Source organism: Brassica napus, chromosome A9 (genome assembly GCF_020379485.1).
Source record: "Brassica napus cultivar Da-Ae chromosome A9, Da-Ae, whole genome shotgun sequence".
Classification (NCBI taxonomy): Eukaryota; Viridiplantae; Streptophyta; class Magnoliopsida; order Brassicales; family Brassicaceae; genus Brassica; species Brassica napus.
Genome location: NC_063442.1, coordinates 15956611 through 15973011, shown reverse-complemented (window position 1 = coordinate 15973011; position 16401 = coordinate 15956611). Strand labels below are relative to the sequence as shown.

The 16401-nt window shown below is 36.0% G+C and overlaps 3 protein-coding genes across 5 annotated transcripts; 2 read left to right on the top strand and 1 right to left on the bottom strand.

Moving 5' to 3' along the window:
- Positions 1–295: 295 nt before the first annotated feature.
- Positions 296–6256, top strand: LOC111212818 (protein starmaker-like). Of its 3 annotated transcripts, none has more exons than XM_048740721.1 (3): positions 296–3929; positions 4010–5894; positions 6014–6256. In XM_048740721.1, the coding sequence occupies exon 1, from the start codon at positions 2354–2356 to the stop codon at positions 3305–3307; it is 954 nt and encodes a 317-aa protein (XP_048596678.1). In that variant the 5' UTR covers positions 296–2353; the 3' UTR covers positions 3308–3929; positions 4010–5894; positions 6014–6256. The 3 variants fall into 2 exon arrangements, with proteins under 3 accessions (XP_048596678.1, XP_048596679.1, XP_048596677.1); XM_048740720.1 differs by having other exon boundaries at positions 296–5894.
- An 844-nt stretch (positions 6257–7100) lies between these two features.
- Positions 7101–13185, bottom strand: LOC111212819. Its single transcript, XM_022714419.2, has 3 exons — positions 7867–13185; positions 7306–7632; positions 7101–7226 (listed from the first exon to the last, which is right to left on the bottom strand). The coding sequence occupies exon 1, from the start codon at positions 12839–12841 to the stop codon at positions 8765–8767; it is 4077 nt and encodes a 1358-aa protein (XP_022570140.2). The 5' UTR covers positions 12842–13185; the 3' UTR covers positions 7101–7226; positions 7306–7632; positions 7867–8764.
- Positions 13186–13750: 565 nt separating this feature from the next.
- Positions 13751–16266, top strand: LOC111212816 (xylan glycosyltransferase MUCI21-like). Its single transcript, XM_022714416.2, has 2 exons — positions 13751–14058; positions 14410–16266. Exons 1-2 carry the CDS (start codon positions 13923–13925, stop codon positions 15633–15635), a joined length of 1362 nt encoding a protein of 453 aa, XP_022570137.1. The 5' UTR covers positions 13751–13922; the 3' UTR covers positions 15636–16266.
- Positions 16267–16401: the final 135 nt, after the last annotated feature.

Here is a 16401-nt window from a genome sequence, read left to right as displayed (position 1 = left end):
ATAAAAATGAATCCTAACCGATCCGAACCCGACGTAAATACCGAATGGATCTTGTTTTGTTGTATTTCGGGTTATGGGTATTATCCGAACCGAACCCGGATCTAAATGGATATCCGATAGAACCCGAAACATTCAAAACCTCGAAAATATCTTGTACCAAACATGATCTCAATTCCTAATATGTATTCAAAATACACTAAGAAATATTGAATATCTAAAATACTTATCTATTATATGAATGTAGGTGGTTCTATTACATGAAGGTTGATGGTTAAAGATGGCCGTTGAATCTTGAAGTATTTAGATTTTGATTTTGTTTTCGTTAAATAATGTTTCTCATTTAATGAGAACTTAGTTTTCGTTTTATGCTTTTATTTATTTGGTTTTCTTTTTATCAGTAAATATGTTTACTTTTCGTTTAATTTTGAATGATCACGGTTAATGTTCCTTATTTTTTAATCGATTTTACTTAAGTTTTGGTCACAAAATAGGTACAAATCAGGTATTTTAAAACTGAAGAACCGATTTTACTCATGTTTTGGTTATAAAATAGGTAAAAATCAGGTACTTTTAAACCAAAAAACCGATTGGGACCCGAACCCAAAAGTATATTGGGTTGTACCGGTTCTTTGAAGATTTACTAACCCCGACCCGAATCCGATAGAACCCAAACCGGTCCCGAACCAAACTTTCATATAATCCGAATGGGGCTGATTTTGATAAACCCGAAAAACCAAAACCCGATTGGATAAAACTGAAACCCGATTGGGACCCCGAATGCCCAGACCTATTAAATCCGTTGTGGCCGGGGTTCAAACTCGTGATGGCGGAACTCGTGATGGCGGCCACCTCAGCCGAGGTTCCTTTACCACCAGACCACGAGGCCCGATTGACGTGCATTACTTGTATCACCACACTTGACATACGTACATAAGAGATGTCACCAAGCATGAGTTCAACTCTATGCCAGTCTTGATCAAACAACCATGGAACCACTTCCCTTTTATGTAAAACACCGAGCTTCACACAACTGGACTTCTTTCCTCTTTGTGAGATCCTTTTGATGGTTCTCCTCAGTAGGTGGGTGTGAGGAGTTTCCTTTCTTCGGTCTTGTTAACTGAGTGGAATGGATTTCTGTGGCAATGTGTGTTGATGCCTGAGGGTGCATCCGCCTCTTAATGAGTTCTATGTGTCCCAATGGTCGATGTTGAGAGGTGGCAATATGTTCATCTCTTTACCCAATAAATGCATTAGCGTGGTCTGACCTTGGTGATGGTGTCTTTGCGGCAGTGGTTTCTCCGGTTTGGAGGTTTGTCTGGATTAATTGCTTATTTTTTTTGAAGCGGGCACCAGGAATTGGCCAAATCTACCGGTTCGATCCAACGACTGCAATTGGTGTCTCTTGCTTCCTCTCCCTTCAGTCGTGCCTCCGTGGTTGATGTCTTGCGTGGTTAGACTTCTCAGTGTTTCAGTCTATTTGATGTTGTCGTTCTTAGTTTATTACGGTATATCTATTTCTACTTACTATGATGTTCTGTCAAAACTTTTAAAATAGTAAATAAATTTTAACATTTTTACCAAAAAATATCTATTTCTATTTGCTATGATGTTCTGTCAAAACTTTTAAAATGGTAAATAAATTTTAACATTTTTACTATAAAAAAACGCCTAGCTTTATGTAAGCCGTAACTATTGTTTTTTTTTTTTTTTTTTTTGCTAAAAAGCCGTAACTATTGTTTACTTGTAATTTACGTGTCATTTATATTAGGGAAAATTATACATTTACACTTTGTTGAGTACCCCTTTTCAAATTTACACTCAGGAGGAGGACATTTTCACAAATACCTAATTGTTTAGTAGCCGAAAGACAATAATAACCCTCGCAATTTTAACCTTCTCTCTCGAATCTCTCTAGCTCGCCATCGACGGCGACGAGATTACAGAGCTACGACGGCGATTCTAGCAACGGCGACGACAAAAGGTCTTCTCTCTCACTAGTCACGCCGTCTCTCTGGAAAGAGCATCCGGTGACGACGAATAACAATCAGACTATACGATTCAAAATTTCATCTCAAAAAATGTCGTCTACTCCTCACGATTCTCCTCTACACGATTCTTCTATACACGATTCTCCTCTTCACGATTCTCCTATTCATGATTCTTATCTTCACGATTCTCTACAAGTAAGTACCTAAATTATTGTTTGTTTCAAGTCATTTTTTGAATTTGTTATTTCTGTTATAAGAAAATAGAAGAACATTGGTTGAGGATTGTCATGTTTCTAGTTAGATCTAAGAGAAATAGTATCGATAGTGAACATTGAGTTTTTTTGAAAAATTATAAGCCTTTATAAATGTGGGTTTCAAGTAATTATAAAATGCGTGAACTCAAGAAGTGTTGTCTTGTATTGCAGTTGGATAGCAACGAGTTTTGCACAACCTTGAAATTGCCTGGGAGGGTTTATGAAGCTGTAGAAACACCAGATAATCCCAAAGCGATAATCCATCACTCAAAGATTGATTATATCGAGAAGGTGGAAGATATATTAGAAAAAGAAGAGTTTTCTTTCATAGAGAACTCTCACATTGGGAGCATTTTGGAGTTGGTTAAAAGGAATAGGGTTCAATTTTCAGAAGAGTTGTTCCATTTTCTAATGCAGCGAAGAGTATTGACGCAAGGAGAGGATCTCTGGTTTACTTTCTCGGACCAGCCTATGAGGTTTTCACTAAGGGAATTTCATCTGACAACAAGCTTACGTTGTGAGGAAGATCAGACAATAACAGAGCCGCTGTTCAAAATAATGAAGAAGCCATACATTTGGATGCTGGGCAAGATTGAAAAGTTTACGGTGAGAACGTTATATGAAATGTTTAAAAAGAAAGCACGAAGCATGCCAACACTAGAAAGATTATCCCTTGGAACAGCAATACTCACAGAAGCGGTAATTATGGCAGAAAACCCGAGTTCTAAAATCCCGAGAGATAGGTTGCAGCGTTATATGAACTATCGCTCACCCAAGATTGCTTGGGGTAAAACTGCTTATAGAATCTTGATGAGAAGTGTAAAAAGTTTGAGTACAAGTTCCTGGACAGGAGATAGTTATGAAGTGAGTGGTTTTGCGCTAGCCATAAATCTGTGGGCAATGTCATCAGTGAATGTGCTTGGTAAATCTTTGGGAAAGCCATGCGAGACACCCTCTTCTTCTGATCCGTTGTGTCTACATTGGGACTCAACAAGAACTCCGACAATAGCTGAAGTGTTAGAGCTGGAGAAGATAAACAATGTGAGTTTTTATAAGCGTATATAAATATATTCGTATTGTATTGTTTGAAAAGTGGATTTCTAGGGACTCCTTGAAAAGGTCCACAAATCGGTGTCTTGTAGGATTGTAAATTTGACATGTGTTTATACAAGATTATAAATGTACTTTTATAAGGACTATATAAATTAATATATAAGAGGTTTACATAGATATGTTTTATTTATTCTACAGGTTGAGGTTAGCAGTGATTGGATTGGCTGAGGAATACAAACATTTGGTGAGGGCAACACATAGTGACGATGCTGACTTTCACAGTGTTGTGAAACTAGTTCAACAAGGATACAAAATGAGGAGAAGCGATTGGGAGAAAGGTTTTGTGGATATGTTTGTTGCAACAGAAGATATAGGTCAACAACGCAAGACAAAAGACGAAGATGCAGAGCATGGTGAAGATCTGAACAATAATGAAGATGAAGAGGAAAAGAAAGATGAAGAGGAAAAGACAGATGAAGAGGAAAATAAAGATGAAGAGTATCAAAAGGATAAGGAGCAAAGAAAAGATAAAAATCATTCCATGTCTAACAGCGAGAAACTTGATAAGCTAATCCAAATGGTTCGTGATTTGGATAAGCGAGTAGTAATGATCCAGAATGTTTTAGGAGTTAAGGTAACCAATTCAATTTTACCAATTACTTATCAAATTTCGCGTGTTATTCCTCTCTAATGATTTCACTTGTTTTTTTGAAGTTTAACGACAGTTCACCAAACAAAGAAGATTGTGAAAATGGAGCTAGTTCTGGTGATAGAAGAAGTGCACAAGATTATCAAAATGAAGAAGATACAATTAATGAAGAAGCAAACTCTGATGATAAAAAAAATGCACCAGATGATGAAAATGAAGAAGATACAATTGCTGAAGAAGCAAACTCTGAAGATACAATTGCTGAAGAAGCAAACCCTGGCGATGGAAGAAGTGCACTGGATGATGAAAATGAAAAAGAGATATGTGATGAAGAAGCAAAATCTGGTACAGAGCATCAAAGGGAAGAAGAGAATATTCTTGGGAAAATTGAGACTACACAAAAAATCACTCAAGACGAAGACACAGAAAAACTTGAATCAGAAAGTTGCTTGAAACAAACGTCGCAGGTATGAATCTAAAACAGGATATAAAGGTTTATAAATTTTTTGATTTAGTGATAGGCAAATTGAATTTCTTATTTCTTTTGTAGGTTACGTCGCCTACTCCAACATTCAATACTCCAAACTTTGATACAAGGGTACAAAATTAATATATTTTATAAGGCCTTGTAAAAGTTTAATGTATATAGCATAAACATCTAATTTTCAAATATTTTGTCTGAAGGTTTCATCGCCTAATCCAACATTTACGTCTCCTAAGTTTGATCTCCTTTCCCAAGAAAGTCATAGTGGAAAGGATACAAATGAGGTATTTTATAAAGCTTTATAAACTATTTCATGATCGTTAAGGTCTCTTAAACAATTATATAAAAACGATTTGCATGAATCAGGTTCTTATGAGAGATGTTTATGAGATTCATGTTTTCCAACCTCTAATGAATATAAAAAGAGATTGGTACAACAACACAGCCAGATTTGTTTTCCAAATTTTATGAGTATTGATTTATTTTATAGACTTAATAATCCTTTGTAAAAAGGGGACTATTTTTTTTGTTCTGTAGGTAAACGAAGATGTTGAGCCTCCACTTCAAAAGAAGTTTAAAGCTGATACAGATAATGTTCCGCTAAGAAGAAGTGAAAGAGGTCAAATACCATCCATTCATACACAACCACCGTTTACAGGAGCAAGGAAGAAACATCCGATTCTTCATCCCTTTGAGCCAGTTGATAAAACAAGAAAAGAAAAAAATGAGAGAATGGAAAATGTCAAACAAAAGAAAGTAAGTTTTATTTTATAAGAAGCTATATATTTCATGAAACTAGATATCTACATAAAAAGTATGAGTGTCCAATGTAGGAAGCTGAGAATCAATCAAGAGATAGTAAACGCAAAGTGGTTTTCGGATATTGAAACTCCGGGAAAAAAACTTTCAAAAACGGTTAGACTATATGTGAACAAAAATTCTTTATAATCCCTTATAAATTTATATTAATCTTCTTTATAAAACTATATGATCGCTATTCTGAGTATTTGTTTTTTTTTTTGTTTCAGCATATTGAAGCAGGTTTTGAGTTGCTGAAACTGAGACAGATAAACAATCCAGATTTGTTTCTGAACAAAACTGCCTTAGTTGTTGGAGTGAAGTTTCTTGAAGAAATAGATGAGTTTTATAATGAGTTTTTAGATGACAAGAAAGGTTTCCAATTTGGAGCAGGCTTTGACAAGTACAACATAGAGAAGAATATCAACTTCCTCTATTCGGCCATTGCAGTAGCAGAGAAGTATTGGCTTGGAGTTGTAATCAACTTGGAGAAGAGAAATATCACAGCATTCAATTGTGCAGCAATGAAGTTCACAGATGCGAGTTTGGTCCCTTACGTTAATGCATATGCGATGGCTCTCCCATTCATGATTCGCTACTTCTTCAAAGATGTCAGCATGGATACAAGCAAGTTCTCGATAAAAATTGTATCTGAAGGTTTCCCACAGGTAACATCTTTATAACAGCTTATAAATCTTTATGGTAGATTTGTATCCAGGTTCTTCAGATCAAATAACTTATATTATAATTTATCTGCTAATATATTACTAAAACATATTTGTTTAAGGTTCTTAAAATAGAAGACAGTGGAGTTTATGCATTGAAGCTGATAGAGTGTCATGCAATGCGTATAGTGGATTTGACAAAGCTGAGTGAAGAAAAAATTGCAATCATCCGAGAAAAGTTGGCGGTTGATATCTTCTCGGAATTACAATGAATACTAATGTGGGAATGAACAAAAACTTTATAGCTTGCTTATAGTTATGTGTGAACAACTATCTGTTTTATGCTTCATCAACAGATGGGCACCATCAACAGAAAGTACCTTCCTCATCAACTTAAACCCTCTGATAGATGGACCAAGCGACAAAAATGCGTATTTGAATTTCCCAACAGCATCAACTTCGATAAAAGTCACAGAACCTGGATTCTTTTCTTTTATCATGTGAAACCAACTGGGCAAAGCTTCATAACTGTCATCAGGAGTACCCCTAGCTATATCTTGGCCGTGCTCTTGAGACCTCCAAGCCTTTGAATATGTAATCACAACACCATGATCATTTCTAGCTTTTTCCATGATCTGTTTAGGTTTCAGCCCAATCTTTCCTCCTTCATAATGATTGCTGACCATAGTTCCCAACAATTTTGCAGTAGCTTGCCGATGACTAACAGTTCTCAGAGAAGTGTCACAAGTATGTTTAGATACATAATGACGAACAAAAAAACTCTGAGATCCTTTAACTGATTTTGCACGAAAACTCCAACTGCATCTTTCATCCACACAACTAAGAACATAACGTGTTTTGTCTGAATATTCTGTGTGGAACTCAAAGCTTTTACTAACTGCATGCAACCTCAACTTTGTGCTCATTTCCTTTTTATCCTTGAAAAACTTCCCGCAGAACAAATCATCATCATCACCACAACTGGGAGACAAGATATCTTCTCCCATGCTTTCTCTACCACGTATACTGGAGAAAGATGACAATTTTGACTTTCCAGACCCATATACAGCAAGTCCAATCGAGTCCAATCCTCTCTAAGATAAAAACATGAAACATATACATTAAAAATAGAATTTATAACCCATTATAAGACATTGATTAAACTCTCATATATTTATATTTGACAGAGGAAAAAGTTATATGTACCTTATTGCTAACAAGACCACTTGAACGAGAAATAAGACTGTCGCTAATACGAGTATGTTGTATACCAGAGACTTCGTCAACTCTCTGAATGCTGTTCCATTCAGTCTCCGCGTGTGTTTTTGTTCCTCTCTAGAAAACTAAACATGTATTTATTACCTTTATAAGACATTATAATTATGAATGTTAAGGTAAGAGTTTTGAAAAGTACCTCAAATACATTACTACTTCCAGCAATAGGCGAATCATGAGTACTAGAAATTTCATCTTGTGTCTGAATCATGTTTGACATAATCAATGGTGATTTTTGTGTTCCTCTCTGAAACATAAAAACATAAAGCTAGTAATGAATATTGTAATGAAACATAAAAAGATAAAGCTAAATATATAATCATTTACAAGGCCTTATAAAAATAAGAGTTGTAATAAATACCTCACGCGGATTACTAGTTCCAGCAATAGGCAAATCATGATTACTATTTCCACCCCGTGGCTGGATCATATTTGACATAATCATTGGTGATAATTGAGTTCTTCTCTGAAACATTAAAAAAAAAAACATAAAAGCTAATAGTTAAAATATATGTGGTAATGATCCTGCAAAATGCACAACTATTATTATAAGGTCTTATAAATGTAAAAGTTGTAATAGATACTGCTATGGCAAACTTCTTCAAGCAATGAGCAAATCACTACTACTACATACTACCTTATAAAATAAATGATAACTCTAATAAACAAACAAGTTAGCAAAAGAGTTTCATGCAGTTACCTTAATGGTTACACATAGATGAAGGTCTCCATTCTCCTTAAGTTTGCTCAGATAAGATGTTACTTGACGATCATTCCTAATAAATGCTGGAGGAAGCTCTTTTGTACCAAAGTTTAATTTTGAAGGTGAGGCATAGCTAAGATTTACACTGTTTCTGTTGCCATCAATTCCAAAATCTTCTAAAACAGCCACAATCAAATCATTGTAGCTGATATCTTCATGAATCATACTAAGAGAGGATCCTCGTTGATCATCCACTATGAAATCCCAGTGAATTCCATTTATTAGTTTCCATTCTCCACATATAGAACAAATTTCGAACACCATAACCTGATTATAAAGAACATGGGTATTAGAGAAGGAATGATCAACAAGATATATCAATAAGAAAAATACATAAAACTATATTCCTCATAGCTAAAAATTTATAAGGTTTTATAAATCTGAGATTCGAAAACTTCATGAGAAAAATTCGTCTCCTTCCCAGAAACCGATCGATTTTGAGAAACCAAGCAAAAATTACAGAAAATAGACGAAAATCACTTTGTTACGTTCTAGAAGAGAGATTGATTCGTTTGAGCTTGTAGTCTTCGCCAAATCTCGTCGGACGTCAATGTCGTCTGAATAATCAAATCTCGCCGGTGAAAATGGCTGAAGTCGTCGAAACTCTCTCGACGGATCGAATCTCTCTCGCCGGAATCGATCTCTCTCGCCGGAATCGATCTCTCTCGAAGGAATCGATCTCTCTCGCCGGAATCGATATCTCTCGCCGGAATCGATCTCTCGTCGGAATCTCTCTCTCGCCGGAATCGATCTCTCGATCGCCGGAATCAATCTCTCGATTAGGGGTTTTTGAATTTTCAATTTTTTTTTTTTTTTACGACAAAAGGCTAAGAAACTAAGAAGATTCCTGATCCGAGAGCCACCTCGGAGGAACTGAGTCAACATAAACCATAGCAGATGGCGAAGTTCTAGCACCTCGTGCCAGCTTGTCCGCCAGAGTATTTTGCGCCCTTGGTATATGCTGGATAGTAAAGTTGAGAAAGAATTCCTTACATCGCAGAAACTCCTCCATGTGTGTAGTGAACGCCGGCCATTCTGTTGGTGTTGACACCATCTTCACCAATTGAGAACAGTCTGTTGCAAACACCACCTCTGAGATTTGTAGGGTCTTCATGCACTCCATCGCCCATATCAACGCTTCACATTCAGCATGTAAAGGTGATAGACTCCTGCGAATAGACATTGCACCCATCATAGTATCATTTGATCCATCTTTTCTGTAGACCCATCCCTGCCCTGTATAAAGATCATGTTCCTTCCATGCTCCATCTATATAACACTTGTTAACTCCATATGGAAAATGGGTCTCTGCAATATGTAGAGATTCACGGTTTATAGGTTCCTTTGTCTGGGCTTCAGCCCACAAAACACCTTCTATTTTCGCCATTCGAAGAATATCAAAAGGGGTTTTTATCTGATTCTTAAAAACTTTAGCGTTTCTATTCTTCCAAATATACCACAATATCCATGGAAAATAATTCAAATCTGGTTCCTTAGGTAACCGCCAGAAAAGATAGTCCATATTTGTGAAAAGTGACGGGGTGGGAAAGACACCTGGGCATGAAGGAATATTAGATAAAGCCCACGTTTGTAGTGCTAATGGACACTCAAACAGAACATGATTAATAGATTCTTCCTCTGCACCACATATTTGACATTTCACATCACATTTTATCCCTCGTGAATGAAGATTCTTGGTTACCGGTAGACTACCCGAAAGTATCTGCCAAACAAAATGTTTCAGCTTTGATGAACATTGAAGCTTCCAAGAGTGAGCCAACAGTGGCTTAATATCTGGTCCCAAAACTCTATAATGAGATCCCATATCCGGAAATAATTTATCCGTACGATAACCTGATTTAACCGTATATCGACCATGGTCCGTAAAATGCCATCCATATGAATCTGGTTTTGGGTTACGACTAATAGCTAAACTCCGTATAATATCCACATCGTCCTGGTGAATATATACTTTGAGCAAATCCAGATTCCAAGAGAGATCGACTGGATTTATTAAATCCTCCACCTTAAGTAATGGATTCAAATATTGATTCGAACATTTTGGTATTGCTGACCTCGGGCGAGGAGCAGGGATCCAAGGATCATTCCAGACTGAAATGCTTGAACCAGTTCCCACTCTTTTGATTAGCCCTTTATTAACCAGAGATCTAGCTGATGTAATACTTCTCCACCCATATGAGGGAGAATATGATCTGATTGGATCCAAAGGATCAGATTTTCTATAGTATCTTCCTTTAAAAACTCTTGCAAAAAGAGAATCAGGTTTATCGATTAACCTCCATAGTTGTTTTGCTAATAATGCCGTATTAAAATTTTGAATATCTCTAAAACCAATACCACCGTCCGGTTTATCTTTGCACATTTTATCCCATGCAAACCAATGCATACCTTTTTTATTACCACTACCAGCCCACCAAAAATGAGCAACCGTGCTGGTAATTTTTTTCGTAACCGTTTTTGGTAACCGAAAGCAGGACATAACATGAGTTGGCATAGGGGATGCTACTGCTTTAATTAAAACTTCCTTTCCTCCTTTCGTAATGAATCGAATAGTCCAATTATTAACCTTATTATTGACCCTTTCATTAAGATAACCAAATACTTGTGTTTTAGAGCCACCAAGACTTTCGGGAATCCCCAAGTATGTTCCCATACCACCAATTGTAGTAATGCCCAAAACCTGTTGCACCTCTAAACGTGCTACATCCGGTACCTTATGACCAAACTGAATGGAAGACTTCTGAAAGTTAATTTGTTGCCCCGATGCTCTCTCATAGTCTTTCAAAATCTGTATGATAGTCTCACATTCTTGCCTATTAGCTTTGCAAAAAAAGAGACTATCATCCGCAAATAATAAGTGTGTGATTGCCGGACTACCACGCGCGATTTTTAACCCCGTCAATAATTTATTTTCTTCCTTTTTCCGTATATTTGCTATTAATGCCTCAGTACACAAAATAAACAAATAAGGTGATAACGGATCACCTTGACGAAGTCCTCGGTTTGGTATAATATGTCCTTTTGGTTGACCATTAATCACAATTTTATATTTTACCGACGTAATACAAGACATTATCCGAGATACCCACCTTTGTGCGAAACCCAACTTTAATAGCATCGCCTCAATAAAAGGCCATTCAAGCCTATCATATGCTTTGCTCATATCTGTTTTTATAGCCAAAAATTTCTCCTTACATGAATTATTCGTTCTTAATCCATGAAACATCTCCTGAGCAATTAATATATTATCGGAGATCAGTCTCCCAGAAACAAAAGCGGATTGTGTTTCTGATACCAATTGTGGTAGTAGCCTCTTCAGCCGTTGGCAAAGCACCTTCGAAATAATCTTATAACCCACATTACATAAACTAATTGGCCTCAATTCCGTCATTCTACTTGGTCGCACTGTCTTTGGGATGAGGCAAATATTGGTCATATTCATCCTCTCCTCCAAATATCCAGTCCTAAAAAATTCGTTAACCATATTTGTGATATCTGATCTAATAATCGACCAGGATTGTTGGAAAAATAAAGCCGTCATTCCATCCGGTCCTGGAGCTTTTTCAGGATGCATCATGAATAAAGCTGATTTCACTTCCTCCTCTGATGCCCAAGAGGTCAGAGACCTGTTTTGATCCTCTGTAATCAAAGTAGGCACCTCACTTAGAAAATCTTCATAGCCCGAAGGTGATGTCGTTGTGAACAAGTCATTAAAGTAATCTATCGCAACACCTTCTACCTCAGATTCTGATGTTACCCAATTACCACCACTATTGTGCAAACCCACAATTTTATTTTGTATTCGTCTCTGCTTAGTTAGGGCGTGATAGAATTTTGTATTTCTATCCCCTTTTGCATGCCAAGTCGTTCGACTTTTTTGTTCCCAGTATAATTCTTCATCCCTATAAGCTTCTTTTAACTTCCTAGAAACTTCTAGCACCTCCTCATATGTCTTGGTATTATCACACTGAATGTCCTCCAAAGCCTTCTGAAGAGAATTAATCTTTTCCTTCCTATATGGTGGATTATTTTTCCTCCAAACCGAAATTTCATGTCTACAGTTGATAATTCTATCTACCACTCTCGAATTATGACTTGGCCTTCCTGTAGACCAACCTCTCGAAATGGAATCCATAAGACCATCCATACCAATCCATCTCTTATCAAACCGAAATTGCCTTCTCGTTCTTACTTGTTTCTCATCTAAATTCGTCACAATAGGCCTATGATCCGAGCCTACCATTCCCAAATACTCGACAAATGCGGACGGGAATAGGGTGTGCCATTCCACGTTCCCTAAAGCCCGGTCTAATCTACATTTTACCGTTTGTTTGTTCCTCGTCCCACTCCATGACATAGTATTTCCCACAGCAGGAAATTCCAAAAAACCACAATTGTCAATCATATTATTAAAATCGACAAAAGTGGACGTGTGTCGTAACACCCCCCCTTCCTTCTCATGATTACCTCTTATTTCATTTAGATCCCCAATAATAAACCATGGGTCCACTCTATTTATCCCAATTCGAGTAAGACGTTCCCAAACGTGGTCTCGAAGACCCTGAACGGGGTCCCCATATACAAAAGAAATAAAAATTGTTTTTCCTTTATATGTGGTTTCAATATCTATTATTCTATTACTTGAATAAATAATAGACACCGGTGAATCGTGATCATAATAAAGAGCCAGTCCTCCACTTCTCCCAATAGGATCCACCGTATGTAGGTGTTTATACCCAAAATGAAATTGAAAATTCTGAACAAAATCAAACTGTTGTTTTGTTTCTGATAAGAAAAGAAACGCCGGTTTATGTTTATGCCATATATCCCTCAGATAACTAATTGTATAATTGCTCCCCATTCCTCTACAATTCCAACTCAATATTTTCATATCCAAGTCCTTATATTATTTTTTAATAAATTTTTAAAAACCTTACTCACGATAACTGTATCCATTACAAGAAATCGTGTCCATGTACGATGATCTTTCATAACTAAATCCCACGTACATCCCCCTTTTTCCTTTTGTGTAATCATTTGATGAATTTTGTGTTTAAAAAACAAGAAAATAAAGCCTTTGTAGATCCATAATACACGTCCCTTCCAAACCAATTAATTAAAGGATAAGTCATACAACCAGTTTCATCAGCCACTTGCTTTATTAACAATTGTGATCCACGAAAATCTAAATCCAAAACTCCAGCTCCACCAGTCTCCCAGTCCCTCAAAAACAAAGAATTTCTTGTGGGAGAAGACTTATGTTTATGTTTGATTAAATAAGGGTATAATGGTACTTTACCCACTAAAATTTTAAAGGTAAATTTGAAAAGTGTAAAGTTGAAAAGTGGTATTAGGAAAGTGGTATTAGTGGCAATTCCCCTTTATATTACGGAGCCTCCATAAATATAACATCATTCAACTTTTTTTTTTTGAATGAACAATCAACTTTCTCATCTTGCGTAGAAGATTAAAACAAACATATCGAGTAAAAAATAAATTTAAATACTTGAAACAAATTATGTCTTTATTAAGTTTGGTAGTATTGATTTCAATATCTGTCCAAGTTTTTTTTTTTTATGATTATCAAAACAACAAATGAAGAAAACATGTAAGCGACTAACCGAACACTACATTTAGATACATAATTAACTAGAGATATGTTCTATTACAATCTTCCCATGCAATCATCATTTTATTATTTAAAACTTATGTATATATTAATTAATAAAATTGTTTATTTTTGTTAAAGGTTTTACTAATTAAATTGTTAGTCACGTAGCGGCTGACACTAAAATAAAGGTGGTTGTTAGAGAATGCCTTCCCTACATATGTATTTTCTCGTCTGCATTTTCTGAATCTTCATACAATGTTTTTCTTGTTTTATGCTCCATTAAAGGACACCTAAAGCTAAAGGCTATATATATTAAGCTTCAATCGAATTTCTATACATATATTTCTCCTTGCAAAGAATCATGGTTATGAAAACGACAGAGAGAAGCTATTCTGTGGCAGCAGTTGCCTTGGTCATCGTTATGGCTTTGTATCTTGTTGCTCTATTCTCCACCGTGTCCGACCTTAAGTTGATTCCTTCGCTAAGTTTGTCTCAAGGTATGTAAAATATCATCAAACCACTTCTTCTTTAAGATTCTGTGATCTTCAAAAAAAAAAAGATTGTAGAAAATAATTATAATAATAGTTTACGTTGTTAATAAAGGAGAAAAAGTGTAACTTTATTTTGTTATATTAACTCACAAATAGGTTATTTGATTTAAATCTAAATGCTAAATCAGACTTTATAACATCAATAAAATGGGTACTATATGATTGATAGCATAAAATGTCTCTTTTATTCCATGCAGTGCTAGCCAAAAATAAATTTGAACCGTCGATATGTCAATTTTTAAATACAAATTTCAGCTATTATACGATAATTGATTTTAAAAATGTTTCGTAATGCAGGCATGTTTCAACAAACATGGGAATCAATAAAAATCGACAAGCCTCCACAAGATACGACTTCATCAACAATCATATGTGATCGATCCGACACTAACTACGATCTCTGTTCAATCAACGGCTTATGTCATCTCGACATCAGAAACCAAACCATCACTCTCATGGACCCCACTTTTGCCGCATCAGCACCGATTGTTGAGAAGATCAGACCATACCCAAGAAAGGCAGATAACTGGATCATGTCCAAAATTCAAGAACTAACACTGACCTCAGGTCCAATGGGCCTAACCAGATCATGTGACATAACACATGATTCGCCGGCTATTGTTTTCAGCGCTGGAGGTTACACCGGAAACATCTATCACGATTTCATGGATGGTTTCATTCCGCTTTTCATCACGGCCAATGTGATCTACCCCGACCGCGATGTCATCCTCGTGGTAGCTAATCCTAGGGAATGGTGGATGCCGAAATACATGGAAGTTTTAGGTGCGTTTAGCAAACACAAACCCATATTACTCGAGAATGAAAATGCGTCTGTTACACATTGTTTCACTTCAGCTACCGTGGGTCTAATCTCACATGGGCCTAAAGCAATAAACTCGACCCGACTACCCAATTCAAAATCATTAGAGGACTTTCACAACCTTCTAGACAAAGCCTTCAACACAAATATACCCACTTTCAAAATCCAAAAGCCTCGTCTCATATTGATCAGTCGATATGGCAACATTGGTAGGGTGATATTAAACGAGGAGAAGGTCAAAGAGATGCTTGAAAACGTTGGGTTCGAGGTAATCACATTTAGACCAACGGGAACGACGAGCATGAGAGAAGCGTATGAACTTATAAAGTCGAGTCATGGGATGGTCGGGGTTCATGGTGCAGCATTAACCCATTTGTTGTTTCTTAGACCCGGTTCGGTTTTCGTTCAGGTTGTTCCCGTTGGAGTAGGTTGGGTGGCTAATTGTTACGGATCGCCTGCTAAAGCAATGAAGTTGGAGTATATGGAGTATTCTATTGATGTGGAAGAAAGTAGTTTGGTAGAGAAGTATAGTAGAGATGATTTGGTTTTGAAAGATCCTATTGCTTTTAGCAGGAAGGATTGGGGTGTGACTAAAAAAGTTTATCTAAAAGAACAAGATGTTAGATTAGATGTGAACCGGTTTAGGAATCATATGAATAAAGCGTACGAGAAAGCTAAACTGTTTATGGATTTAAACGGTTGAGTTGATTATACGTTTATGTTTATCGTAATGGTTTGTAATATCTGAGTACAAAATGTCTTTTATATATACATTTATCCATTTATTTGATGGTCAGTTCTACGTTTATTATACGTTGAATGAATACATTTATCCATTATTTGATGGTGAGTTGATTATACGTTTACGTTTATTATACGTTGAATGAATATACGTATATTCTTATAAATTAATAATGAATCACAAATATGATTCAGCCCAAGAAGGCAAAATCAAAATATGATTTGAATAAAAGTGAACCAAAACTAAATTGAAATTCAGATTTAGCATCGTTTGGCCAAACATGAAGCTGTTGTTTTGAAATCATTTGTAGTCCTCTGCTGAGCTAAGATGGTCCAATGATTGTCTAAATTCATATTTGATTCAGTACTTGACTAACATGATTTATGAGTTTCATTATGTGTCTTGTGTTCATAAGCTTTGTTATTTATTGAGTTTTAATATTTTGGGGGCTAATGAACCTGTTTTGTTTCACGGTTACTCAATTATCACAAGTTTCTATGGATGGAAACTCAGGCAAATTACAATTTCAGAAGGTATATATTCTTCCATGTTGGAATCTTTTGTGTTAAATTAAGCTTTAGAATGTAATGTAAAAGCAAGATTCAAGATTTTGTACATGAGGAAATGCAAAGTTACGTGTATACATTTTGGCTATTCTGATACTAGTTAAATTGTGGATGAAGTTTATCATTGTAATTAACAATGAAGTTTATTATTGTAATAACAA

Excerpts from the sequence above, each read along its gene's own strand:
- LOC111212818 (XM_048740721.1), top strand. The coding sequence starts at position 2,354 with ATGTGGGTTTCAAGTAATTATAAAATGCGTGAACTCAAGAAGTGTTGT.
- LOC111212819 (XM_022714419.2), bottom strand. The coding sequence starts at position 12,841 with ATGAAAATATTGAGTTGGAATTGTAGAGGAATGGGGAGCAATTATACA.
- LOC111212816 (XM_022714416.2), top strand. The coding sequence starts at position 13,923 with ATGGTTATGAAAACGACAGAGAGAAGCTATTCTGTGGCAGCAGTTGCC. Across the intron at positions 14,059-14,409 it reads TTCGCTAAGTTTGTCTCAAG|GCATGTTTCAACAAACATGG; the intron begins GTATGTAAAATA and ends TTCGTAATGCAG.